General features: G+C 31.9%; 1 protein-coding gene across 2 annotated transcripts in view; it reads right to left on the reverse strand.

Moving 5' to 3' along the window:
• Positions 1-13,366, reverse strand: part of COL11A1 (collagen type XI alpha 1 chain) — a 225,566-nt gene that overhangs the window by 134,829 nt on the left and 77,371 nt on the right. For both annotated transcript variants that reach the window (XM_036879053.2, XM_036879052.2), the window contains exons 16-28: positions 11,622-11,675; positions 11,451-11,504; positions 11,224-11,277; positions 9,905-9,958; positions 9,739-9,783; positions 8,777-8,830; positions 8,289-8,333; positions 7,982-8,035; positions 7,464-7,508; positions 3,336-3,389; positions 2,156-2,200; positions 980-1,033; positions 856-900 (exon numbers count right to left, since the gene is read on the reverse strand). In XM_036879053.2, coding sequence (XP_036734948.2) covers positions 856-900; positions 980-1,033; positions 2,156-2,200; positions 3,336-3,389; positions 7,464-7,508; positions 7,982-8,035; positions 8,289-8,333; positions 8,777-8,830; positions 9,739-9,783; positions 9,905-9,958; positions 11,224-11,277; positions 11,451-11,504; positions 11,622-11,675 — 657 coding nt within the window. The remainder of the gene's footprint in view (positions 1-855; positions 901-979; positions 1,034-2,155; positions 2,201-3,335; positions 3,390-7,463; positions 7,509-7,981; positions 8,036-8,288; positions 8,334-8,776; positions 8,831-9,738; positions 9,784-9,904; positions 9,959-11,223; positions 11,278-11,450; positions 11,505-11,621; positions 11,676-13,366) is intronic.

Here is a 13,366-nt window from a genome sequence, read left to right on the forward strand (position 1 = left end):
AGAACTATGAGAATAAATAACTATACTTGAAATAAAATTTTTTATTCCATATATTTCTCACCAGAATTATCAACATTTTGTACAAAACCTTATCTTTTAAAATGTAATACTGTAGTAAGAATTAATTACTGATAATGATTCTGAGTAATGCCAATCCATTTCAACAGAATCATGGAAGGATTTGGGGGATCTACACTTACATTAGACATTTATGTGAAAACTATCTCATTTCATGTTCTGTGTCCAAAGACAAACTAAATGTCTATAAAAATTCCGCATTCTTTCATCCACCTCTGCCTGGTTTTAATCTTTGTTTCCTTCTAATTAATACTTTTGCTTTGCCTACAGTATCACATATGAAGACTTTCTCTTCCCTCACTTGACTTCGGGCACTTCTCAATTCTGTATTTCACATTGCAGTTCTGTTTGTGAATTTTGGGGATTTTAGTAAAGAAAAAAAGGAATAAACATTTTTCTGTTATGCATATAATGGGATATTGTACAACCTCTGCAGAAAATTCATTCATAAAGCCAACTCTATGATTTATAAAAGTTGAACATATGTAAGAAAAAGGGCCTATAGGAATAATTATGTTTGTGTAAGAAAAAGGATGCAGGATTAATTATGTTTATGTCATATCTTGGCTTCTGTTCTATAACGTAGTCCTCACCGTAGGATGTAATAATGTTTTTTAAAAAAGTTTCCGGGATACATAGTACAAAATTAGTCTTGCATTGTCTGGCATGAAGTAATCACTTAATGTATTTGGGAAATGAAACAACTGTTCAATAAATTAATTTTTTAATATAATGGATATATAGTAATTAAGGTCACCGAAATAAATTATATTTTACCTTTTCACCTTTGGAGCCCTTGAGACCCCTAACACCATCTGCTCCCTATGGAATAAATGGGAAAGATTAAATGATCATAACTTTTTACATTGAAATTAAATCCTGTGAAAAAAATAACATTTACCTTTACTCCTCGGGGACCAGGGTAGCCAATAGGACCCTGTGGGCCAGGAGGACCCTGAAAAATACCCATTGCATTGTAAATATATAATCCATTGAAAGTGCTATTTATTGGTACACTAATTTTACCAAATAATCTACAAGAATACGACATGTTTCTATTAGTAGTAAAGATTTCTTGGGTAGTTTATCATTTGTTTCTAAAGTCCGATGTGATGAATAAACCATGTGACTAGCCCTACTTACTTCAAATTTATTATGTTATATATATGTGTAAAAAATAAGATAAATATTATATGTAAAAAGCAAATAATTACATAATTAATAATTGATTTTCTAACCCTGAAAAAAAAACTGATGTCTTCAGTGTCTGCAATAGACAATTATAGATTAATCATCAGGATCAACATTTCTAATAGAAAACCAGTATAAATTTATAAGATTCATATTATCAAGAATATGTCCAAATTATATATTTCCCACAGCTGGCTTCATTTAATTAGGTTACCTAAAGTTAACAATATGTAAAATATAATACATAATTTCTATTGTAATGATGACTATTTTAATAAGGATCTAAAATTAGCAGTTGTAAACAAAAATGATCTTATCCCCTTCTACTATACTTCAGAATAATATTAACATTGAATAAGATTTTTGTTTTGATATTTTATTTAGGTATTTTGGTAGTCATTGTTCTTAAAATTCAGTCTTTTCTTATTTAAAGGTTACTGGAAAGTGGTGAGATTGGAGTGACATAAGCAGGTTAATGATTTTCAGTAATTCTTGTCCAAACTTTATTATTATTATTTATGGTTATTTATTTGGAATATAATATATACATATATATAGAATCTGGATTTATTTCTGACTATGAAAATGTATTTTTAAAAACAGAGAATGCACTCTACTTTATAAAATTGTTAATACAAATTTAAAAGTTATGTAAGTCACATCTGTTTATTATACCCTAAGCAAAAAATAACTATCAGGACATGATTTATATTTAAATGTTAGCAAAATTCCTTAGAAAAGAAAGACATATTATGTGTAGAGAAGAACTGTTTTCTGGTACTTATTTTTTAATATTCCTATCCCTAGGTGATCACATGTATATCATTATACATTTTCTCTCAGACATAAGGTGGCAGGATATTTAAATGGATACTTTGTAACATACCAGGGCACCCTTATCTCCAGACTGGCCTTCTTTTCCAGGATGACCCTATATTTAGTAAAAATATTTACTGGTAAGATGCAATACTAATGGTAGTTTATAATACTATGAAATCATTCCCTTTTTATTTCAAAGCTCCGGATGTCTTACTCTTTCCGTTTCAAGAGATATTGAGCATTTTGTATAAGCGTATATGGCTTTAAATAACATTGGAAACTGTGGCATTTGAAAGGAAACATAATAAGCTTATATTTTATGGATATAAGTTTCACCAACTACTGAGAGAGCTTGAGAAAAAGCATGTAAAACAATACATAGTATTCATTAACAATTCACCCCAGTATCAATTAGGGTCATACATACAGTTATCAATCTGACTTTTATTTTGCATATTGATCAAATAATCATACATGAGGTTTAGAGAAGCAACTAAGGTATGTGGATAGGAATATGAAAAATGTAGCAAGATCTTAAACACTAATAGTGTTAATAATCAAGTTACTGAGAGTCAGTAAATAAAAATGTACAGCTATATTACAGTTAAACTCAGTAAAAATTTTATGTCCTACCTCTCAAAGGTCTGAGTAAGTAGTATGAAGAGAAAAAAAAATAAAATATTTTTAAAAATCACTGTAGAAATTACATAATTATGCATAATTTATTACTATGCAATAGGATATAATAAACCTAGCTGTAGTTTAGTAGAAAAGGAGGAAATCCTTGAAGGCTGAGAATTTTCATGAAGATGTCTGAGGAAATTTACAAATGAGAAGTATCACCTGGACTCTCAAAAAACATGTACTTTAAAAACAAATAGAGGATGGAAAAGTGTTTTCTATAAAAAGACCTAAGGAAAGGTATGGCAATGGAAAAGCTTACCGCATGCTGAGAAAAGTGAGTAGACCTGTCTGTCTGGACCAGATGGTTCATGAGAAAGTAGGAAAATATGAGAGGCTGGCCTAATGTGCCACAGTGAGTTTATCCAAAGACCCCTGCAAGCTCATTAAAGATTTAGCAATATGGAAGTGACATTATGAAATGGTATTTTAGAGAGATCAATGTTTAATTACTGGCTCAATTTGCTTTTATTACCAACTTCAGAAAATCACTTCTTAAATACATGTAAAATCTATTTTTGATGATAGTATATAGAAATGTTAGTGACCAGGTAACTAATACTTACAGGAGCCCCATCAGCACCAGCAAGTCCCCCAAGCCCTGATTTTCCTTGTGGTCCCTAATCAAATAGACAAAGAGAGTATTTTATTTTAATAAATAAAAAAGTGAAAAGCATGATTTTGTATGTAGGAGCGTATTACTAAGAAAAGTCTTAAATTGAATCACTGGCTTTTATCTAGAAGCCAAAAATTTAAATAACTTTTTAACAGCTGTAGAAGAACTATGTACAGATGAATGAAAACTGAATTTGACACATGTCAAAACATGCTAGTTTTTGGTCTGCTTAGTAGTCTTAAATGTGTCTTTAAAATTAAATTAGGGCTTACATACCACAATAGACTAGGGCTTAAAGAATAAAAAAGGAAAACAATGTAAGTGGAAATACCTTGATTTATATCATTGAAGAGGTAACATTGGCTATTTTCTATCAACCACATTAAGTACCAGTTCTTACATAGTAACATTGATAAAACATCAGCAATTATTAAAATATGTTAAGAAATATGTTACAGTAACAGTTATTCACAAGACACAAAGAAAAATAAATCTAATATGTTGATGTCAAAAGGACATAACCTAACATTCCGCTAACAAATAACAAAGTAACTCTTTATGCAACACATTGCTCTAATTCCTGTTTAAGTCCAGAGGTTTCAAATCTCTTTTAATTTACCCACTGCCACAGTTGGAACACCATAAGAATAACTATTGCAAAAAGTAAGCCTTTTCTTGGGAGGAAAATAGGCATTTGGCTGCAAATAACTGATTTTATCAAGTCCCCAGAGCCCACACTATTATTACTTCTGGTCAAATTATTAGCCAGAATTTAGAAACAATTGAAAGGGCATGCATGTATCAGCAAGCCTAGATTGTGGACACACTTTAGGGTGTTTCCATTCTCAGAGAGTAGTTAGGAGAAGTGGTTATACTGACAGTACTGAGTTTTACAAGAAAGCATAGCTTAAATCACTATGCAACAACAAAATAACAATAACCTTTACATTGGACAATCTAGATTTTATAGTAAGGTTAATTGCATCTCATTTAACGGATTTAAAAGTTTCGATGTCCACTCTGCAAAGTCACATTCAGTAATCTAGTATTATGCAATAATGATTATAAAACAACATTTTTAATGGCAATATTTTGCTAGCCACATAAATTGTCTTTTGCTCCCAAGACAATGGTCTTAATTTTTCAAAACAAAATGTACAGTACAAAGGCAGAATTATTCCATTAATTATTACTATCAGTAGATGTGATATTTCTATGACTATTCCCTGTGAGCAATAGTACATGGATTTTTGTTGTTGCTATATATTTAAGGGTTATATATTTAAGGGTAGACTAGAAATATCAAAACTCTTGTCCTATAAGATGATTTTTAAAAAATTAAGTTAAATTAATACATCTCTTTAAAAATGGAAGCTCCATGGCATGCTTTCTTAACTACTTGTTGCTTCCTGAAGGGATGGGAATAAAGTTGAATAAATAATATAATATTTTTAGATTTTAATAAAATGTTATGATTATATTTTTATACATTATTATATATATCATATATACCCATTTTATATGTGTGTGTGTATATATATATATATATATATATATATATATATATATATATATACACATATATATTCTATTTTAAGTCTCAAACAATTGCATGAAATGTCATCATCTAAGAGTCTGGGTAATTAACCAACATTAATATGTGATACAGTTGCAGTATGAATCTAGAACCACATCCATGTCTTCAAAGTGCTTGACTTTAATATTTATTTTGTGTCTTTCTATTTCATTCTTAGTTCATGGAGCTATATGCTATTTGTTTTATGTAAAGCAATTAATATATGAATGATGTAAATCCAGAAATCATAAACTAAGTCACAGGAAATATTTAGTATATTTAAGTCATCAAGATGTCAGAATGAACAACATAGTTTTCTTATCCAATTTGGTTAATTAAATTAAGCTTTATAAAATATTTTATTGCAAATATAATCAAAGCATAGGCTATGATAGCTTAGGAAAAGAACATAAAAGTTACTGGGAATTTAAAACATATGACACTTTTTAAATTATATTTAACTGTTAAATTATACCATGATCTAATTATTGAAAGCACTATTTATCAAGTTTTGGGAGAAAGGCTCTTGAACCAGAATTAACAGATCACAGTGTATCATAAAGAAAATAAAAGTAATATAGATGCAAAATAATGTATATTCTGTACAGGTAATATAAATTACACATCTTTCACGCTCTTGAGCTCCCTTCTCCTTCTGATGGTGAGAGACTGTGTTTGGACCTGGGAGCTGGGTGTGTTCAGGGCAGAGGGAGCAGCGGCCTGGGCTCACGACAGCTCTCTCTTTACAGGAAATGTGGTTAAAGATGTCCTCTTAGAGTTCAGCTTTGTTTGACAAAGGGAATTCAAATATGCCAGTTTCCTCTAAGCAAACCAATGTATGGATAACAAAATCATGGTAGAAAATTTAATAAGCACATGCCTCAAGTGCAATTTATTACAAATATAGTAGGGTTATGATGAGATCATCTAAAATATGGTAAGACTGGCCCAGATTAAAGCTTCTGATCTGAAGTAAAGATTTGAAATCACCTTTGGGAGCTAACATCTTAAATTCACAGGCTATTTTCCAACATCACTCTAATACTGTATTCATAGAGAAAACATGCACAGAAAAAAGTAAAGACCACTTAAATTTGAAGTTAATTTTCACAATAATATGACAAATAATTCAATTAGACTATTGCCAAAGTATTTGAAGAAATGTTTTACCAAAGAAGATGCAGAAATAGCTAATAAGCTCATGAAAAGATGCTCCACATCACTTGTTAGGAGAATGAAGGCAAATACCGTAAGATACCATTTCACATCCAGAATGAATATAATCAAAATGGGAAAGATAACAAGTATTGATGAGGATCTGAAGAAACTAGAATTCCACATATCACTGCTAGAAAAGAAATATGTTGCAACTGCTTTGGAAAACAGTTTGGAAGTTTCTTAAAATGGTAAACATAAATTTACCATACAACCCAGCAATTCCATTTGTAAGTACTTATCAAAAAGAAATGAAAATGTCTACACACAAAGACCTTTATGCAACTCTTCATAGTAGCACTATGCAAATAGCTGAAAAGTTAAACAAGCCTTATGTCTGTCAACTGCTAAATAAGTAAACAAAATGTGACATATTCAACCAATGAAATGCATTTGGAAATAAAAAGGTGCTAAGTACTGATGTGTGCTACAACATGGATAAACTTCAAAACCAGTATGTCAAATGAAAGAAGCCTACATCACACCCTATATTCATTCATATGATTAAATTCATATATTAAATTCATTTATATATTTCATTTATCTGAATGTTCAAAACAGGCAAACATATAAAGAAAGTAGATTAGGGGCTGTCTAGGTCTGTGGATGGAAGGAGGGGTGCAAATTGACATAAGATTTCTTTCTGGGGTGGTAAAAATATCCTAAAAATTTGAATGTACGACAGCTCTGCAAACCTACTAAAAATCTTTGACTTGTACACTTAAAATGAGTGAATATTTTTTGTATCATTAATCTACAATTACATGAAGAACATTATGTTTACTAGGGAAAAAGATATCTCTCTAATTAAAGATGTATTCTTATTTTGATCCAGACATTGAGTTATTAACAAGAATATCCTTTGCCATTTATACATTAGAAATGGTGGCAATGACAACTTCACAATGTCCTCTTAATCAGATCATGCTAGAAACCCTTGATCAGAAGCAAACCTAATTACATTTTTTTAAATAATGAGAAAGAAAAGGAGAGCCAAACTAAAGAGGAAACTCACTCATACCAATATGTTTCTAAAATTAATATAGCTGAGAATGTCATATTTGGAAGCTATCCAAATGGAAACAGCGTAATTTCATCGTTTATAGTCCAGAGACGTATAAATGACTTCTCCTCACACTGTATTCTCATTATTTAATTCCAGGTGAATTCCTTATGTGCTGAGCCATCCAAGTAACTTATCAAAAGGCGAACCTTACATTACACCTTTCTGAGGTTGCCAGTCCAAATCTGTTCACCAGACATTACTATAATAGAAGAATAACTTACTTTTTCACCAGGAGGACCAATTGGACCTTGTGGACCAGGAAGACCCTATAATAAAATAATTTATGAAAAGAATTTATTTCATATGTCAGGAATCACATCATAAGAATGTGCTTTTAAAATAGTAAATTATTAGCCCTCAATTTTACATGAATTGAGTTATGAGTATCTATAAATATGCCCTAAATTTCTCAGAAAGTTTTGCAACACTATGAGACATTTTACACAAGCTACTCTTTTGGCAATGGGACTGTAATGTGATCCTATTCAGAACCCTTCTGCAGGAGTGCCTATTCGTCCTGGCATTACATGGACACTGAATGACTAATTCATTCTTCTCTTGGAAGAAAGGTACCTCTGAAAATGCTCAAATTTTTTTTAAAAGAGGAAAAAAATGATTTCCCTACTTTCACACTGCAAACATCCCTAGCCCTAGATAGAAAATGTTGAGGCTGTCGGTTTTCTCACACCCCATTATCTTACCCCATTACCTCAAAGGAGATGCAATGGCTTAGACTTACTTGAGGTCCTGGATTCCCTTGCTGACCTGGAGGCCCAGGCTCTCCTTGGGGACCCTGCCATGGGAAAATATAAAGAACCTTTAATAGGGCTATTTTGCATAACAGGTTTTTTCTTCTCAATTGAAAAATAGTCCCCAACCAGTATTCCCTATATAGAATCTAGAAAAATCTTGCAAAATATTAATGCTTTGCAGAAGCCAATGGACTTAGCAGAGTGTTGTAAGAAATCTTTATTTTAGTGTTAGCAACAAAAGTGGATTGTTAGTATGCAGATTATAGAAATATGTTATGGATATTTTCTACATACCATGTTCCCTTTTGGTCCTGGGGGGCCATCTACACCTGCGATACCCTTCAGTGAAGAAATATGTATGGATGTTTAGAGGATTCGATGTTACAACAGAAAAATCAAAAGGATTCACTTAATATCATGACACCTGCTAACCTAGGGTGATTAAAAAATCATTTTATGATTTAATAAAAATGAGGAAAAATGCAAAATCTGTATTCTCCTATCCATTTCCAAATTGGAGATGACCCAGAGGTGTTTTCCACTGTGTGGAGGGAATTTGACTTAAAATAATAAAATAAATAAACTAAAAAGAGAAAAGAAAAAAGGGGATAGACTGGGGAATAATCAGTTAAACTGATAGGCAGCATCATTAATTAGGTCTCAGAATGTAATGAGGCAGTAAATCCTTGGGCTGTACACTGCTAGTTTTCACAGCTTCCAGGCTTTAGAGTCTAACAACAAGCCTTGCCTAGAAAATCCTAAATATTTACAGCAATACATACAGGCTGTCCTGTAGGTCCTGGAGTTCCCCTTGGTCCCAGCAAACCTCGTGGGCCCTAGAAAGAAAAAGAAAAAAAAAAAACACATCCCCATAAGAAATGCCCTCAGAATGCTCCTCTTCCTCTAAATAAGTTTTAATGTAAGGTGAGAGTAAAAATATCTGTATATCTTCTCAACACACTGGAAGTCATGTCTAAAATACCCTTTTTCTGTAACACAAATCTAGCGTATGTATGGATCCAAAAGCCAGAATGGACATGGTGAGTCTTTATACATAAATTGCATTTCTTTGATTCTATAAATTTATATATCACTCGTTAAATTTTTAAAATAGGAAATCATTTAATATTTTAAACATGTCATTTTTGTGTCATCTTCTGATTTGAACGGCAACACTGAAATGAACCTCATTGCATCTTATCATTCAATCAGATAGACTATATAAATAGAAGAATCCTGATTTTCATTTGTTTTACATTTAGGTAAATTCCATTTTGAGAAAGTATTCACTGAGCAAAAGAGACAGACACCTGGATAACTATACCTGCAGATTATAGAAGCCATTTTCCTGAGAGATTTTAAGAATTATTATTATTTAAACTTAATTTATTCTCCTCTTCTTCCCTCTGCTCCATCTGCTCCACCTTCTTTAGAAAAGTCAATACAGTAATTTACTATCTCTCATATTCTCTTGAGCTATTATGCCTGAGTTGACAGGCTCTATATAATGTGGTAAACTGGGACTGAAATTAGGAGGCCTGCTTCTAGTCTTTTCATCTGGTTCTCTGATTAGCTAGCAATTGAGTAAACCTTCCCAATTCAGTTTTCACATAATGATTATCTGGTTAGCTTAAGTAAGACTGCAATATCACCTGAGTTTATTACTGAATTTGCATGTGTCACAACAGTTACTTTACATTCAAAACAAGGTATTATTTAAAAAGAAAGTAGGAAAATTACTTACAGCTTCACCTGGAAGACCCCTTGGTCCTATTTCTCCATCTTCTCCCTGTCATTGACAAAATGAATGGGCAGGAAGTGCAATTAGACAATGTATCATTTCAATATGATTTTGCTCTTTCATGCTTTAATTTTAATATTGCTTAAAATAAACAAAATTAAACATATACCCTCATTCCATCTTCTCCAGGAGGACCAGGAGGACCTTGGGGACCTCGTTCACCCTATGGAACAAATACAAATATGATTAGAGTATGAAACAAAGTGGAATGTTTAGAAGTCTATCCTACATCTGTACTACCAAATATAGCAGAACAGTGGGCAGGGAAAACTTATCTTTATTTGTCCTCAGAACACTGCAGAGATTAATCACAATTTTACATTAACCAGCTTCACATATTAGCATGCTAGGAAATACGGCATCAATTGTAAATAATTGTTTTTATTTTTTAAAAATAATTTTTAAATTAGAAAAATGTTAAAAAGTTTTAAGTAATATAACTAAAATAACTTTCTGACATTTCACTGTTACAAGTTAGCCATTTAGAAAATTATTTCGCTGAAGATTGTTTTAAACATGAGTACTATTTGGTGATTTTAATATAATTAAATTTTTTCTGCCTCTAAAGGAATTCATATTAAATCAGCACAACTCTAGATGACTAAAGGAATTTTGGATTCTTTAAAAACAAAAATACATTTCTCTTGACATGTGGCAGATGCACACTAAATAGCTTGCTAGACATCTGTAGGGCTCCCTTTTATTTTTCTGTCTTTTGTTTTTACATTCTCCAATTTACCTGAAGATTGCCCAACATTCACTCAACTCCTAGAGAAGAAAAATGGGAAGATCTAAAGCTAATCTTTTTTAAGAGACTGCTTCTTTGCTTAATTTCCCAATAATAATGCCTACTGGATTGCTAGTCAGCATGGTGGTTTACAGCCTTAGAAAATTATAATCTCTTACACTGGATTGCCAGCTCATAATTATCACAAACAAAAAGCTTGTGTTATCTCTATCTACTAGAACCACCTAACTTGGTATAATACAGTGCAGTGTCCAGTGTATTGTTATACGGTAATGACAGACTGCCTACAGATGCCTTTTTGTGAGTATATTTCTACTGACAAAATGTAATAGGGAAATGAGGACAATTATAAAAAAAATCAGATGCAAGATTGAATCTCCACACTTGTTCTACAAATACTGTATTTTCCACATACATATGCATAAAGATTCTGCCTCAACTAATGTTTAAATGAAGTGAGGATTTTAATGTCCAAACAATTAATGAACTTTAAGTGATATCACATGTGTAATTCTAGTAATTTTTCTTCAAGTGTCTGGTAGATATAGTAATATAATAAATGGATTCACAAATGTTAAACTTTCTTCTGATTTCCTAAAGTGTATCAATTCTAAAATATTTCATGGTATTCCTGCATTATCCCTGTATAAAGAATAAAATAATAGAACAGTGTATCTTACCCTGTGACCTTTGTCACCTGGCAGACCCGGAAGTCCATCAAATCCTCGATCCCCCTGTAAAATCATTGTCACCATCACCATCATCATCATTCACATGCCCAGTCTAATTGTATACTGTAATTTCAATGTGAAATATTCTTTCATAAGAAACTTTATTTTAAATCATAAAATTTTCAGGGGTGAACTGACATACAAGATCTGAATATACAAATGTAGGAGTTCCTGACCTTTGCCCCGGGTTCTCCTGGCATTCCTCTTCCTCCATCAGCACCTGGACGACCCTGACAGTGCCAAGAACATGACTAAGTTAAAGCGATTCCTACCAGAACAGAGTGAAAGGAACCAAGATAATGATGATTTCTGATGCCTTCAAAATACACAATGAAAAACAACCATACCCTTTTTCCAGCTTTTCCTGTTGGGCCAGGAGGACCTTGGACACCACGAGGGCCCTATATCAAAACATAATTGACTCATTTTATAGATCTTGAACAATAAACTCATCACACTGAGAGAGATGGTTTCAGGAATTTATATCCTCTTAGCTTTACCTTGTTAACTTTAACACAAGAGAATTATTTATGCAAAAGTCCAGATAAAACAGAAGACAAAAGAACCAGTTTTTCTAAAAGGCTTCTTGCAAGAGTTACATTATTTCATTGTTTTTGTAGACATGTGATTACACTTAAACAACAGGAATGCAAAATGTTATTTTAAACTTTAAACAAGTCCTCACTCATTTAATTCTTAAAACCTTGGGGTTTTACATTTTCCTTAACTGAAAACACTCTTAACCATCCCTTTCATTCCTACTCTCTTTCCTGTCGCTTTCACCTTTCCCTTTTTTTTTGAGACTGTTTCGGAGATCCTCTCCTAGATGTTTATTCTTTTATTGCATTTATCACACTGGATTACAATTGCCTTTTTTCATAGTTCAATCTCCTATTAAATTGTGAACTGTTGCAGTTTTAGAATAAATCTGTCTTTTTCTCCATTATCCTGATACGTCTTAGCAGTGACTGGTATATGTTTCTTTCAATAATCTATAAAATGTTGGAGGATAAACTGGCAATTCCTGATGTAAATTACTGCCTGGCACCATTGCATGTAAAATAAAGATTAAGGAGTCTCAATATGTTTCCCTGTGGAAGTAGTACAATATAATGTTTTATATATATATATATATAACATATAACATATATATATATGTGTGTGATCTTATGTGGGGACTGATATGTGCTTTTTAAAATAAAATTACACAGCTGATTAATAAATCAAATGTAGTTACAGTGTAAATGCTATACAGGTCTTTATATTTAATTAACTATACCTACTTTTAGTTAATTTAAACTGGTATGCATATAATGAGTGTGGTAGAAAATGTAACACACATTTGAAATTACAAATAATTTTCATGATCACTATAAAATGCTGATTAAAGAAATATGAAATTAAGGCTAACTAATAATTAGAGGTTAAGAGAATATACCTTAAACAAATGTATTGAGGAGACTCTACCCTATATCCCAACTGGAAGGCAAGGGGCAATAATAATAGGACAAATCTTAGCTTTTGATGAAAACGATCCTTCATTTGATAGTGCAATCTCTTTGGACTCAAGGAGTCAAGGAAAACTGCAAAATCCACAAAAACTATGGCAGCATGTTTTCAGATGCAACTATTTTGTAAAGAGGTGACTTTGATCAAAAAGTTCATAAACTTTTCAAAAGATTAAACTCTCCAGATTTTCATGTAATGTCATTTCAATATTTTTATGCAGTTCTCAGCTAAGCTGCAAATCCTTTCTATCCCTTTATGGCAATATAAACCAAGCATGAGAAATAAGGTCACCATGTTGTGAATCACTCAAATACCTTTCCCAGTTTTCTTTGGATTTTTTCTCATTTCACAATAAATTGTGATGCATCCATAGAAGGGAATACTACTCAACAACAAAAAAAGGAATGAACTATTGATGCATTTGTCAACTATGACAAATCTAAAAGGCATTATGCTAAGTGAAAAAAGCCAAAGGACAAAGTCTCAAAAGGTTACATAATACATGATTTCATTTAAGTGGATTCTTGAAAAAGATAAAACTCCAGTGATAGAATAGATCAGGGGTTGTCAGCTATTTAGGGGT

Source organism: Manis pentadactyla, chromosome 4 (assembly GCF_030020395.1).
Source record: "Manis pentadactyla isolate mManPen7 chromosome 4, mManPen7.hap1, whole genome shotgun sequence".
In the NCBI taxonomy this organism is placed as follows: Eukaryota; Metazoa; Chordata; class Mammalia; order Pholidota; family Manidae; genus Manis; species Manis pentadactyla.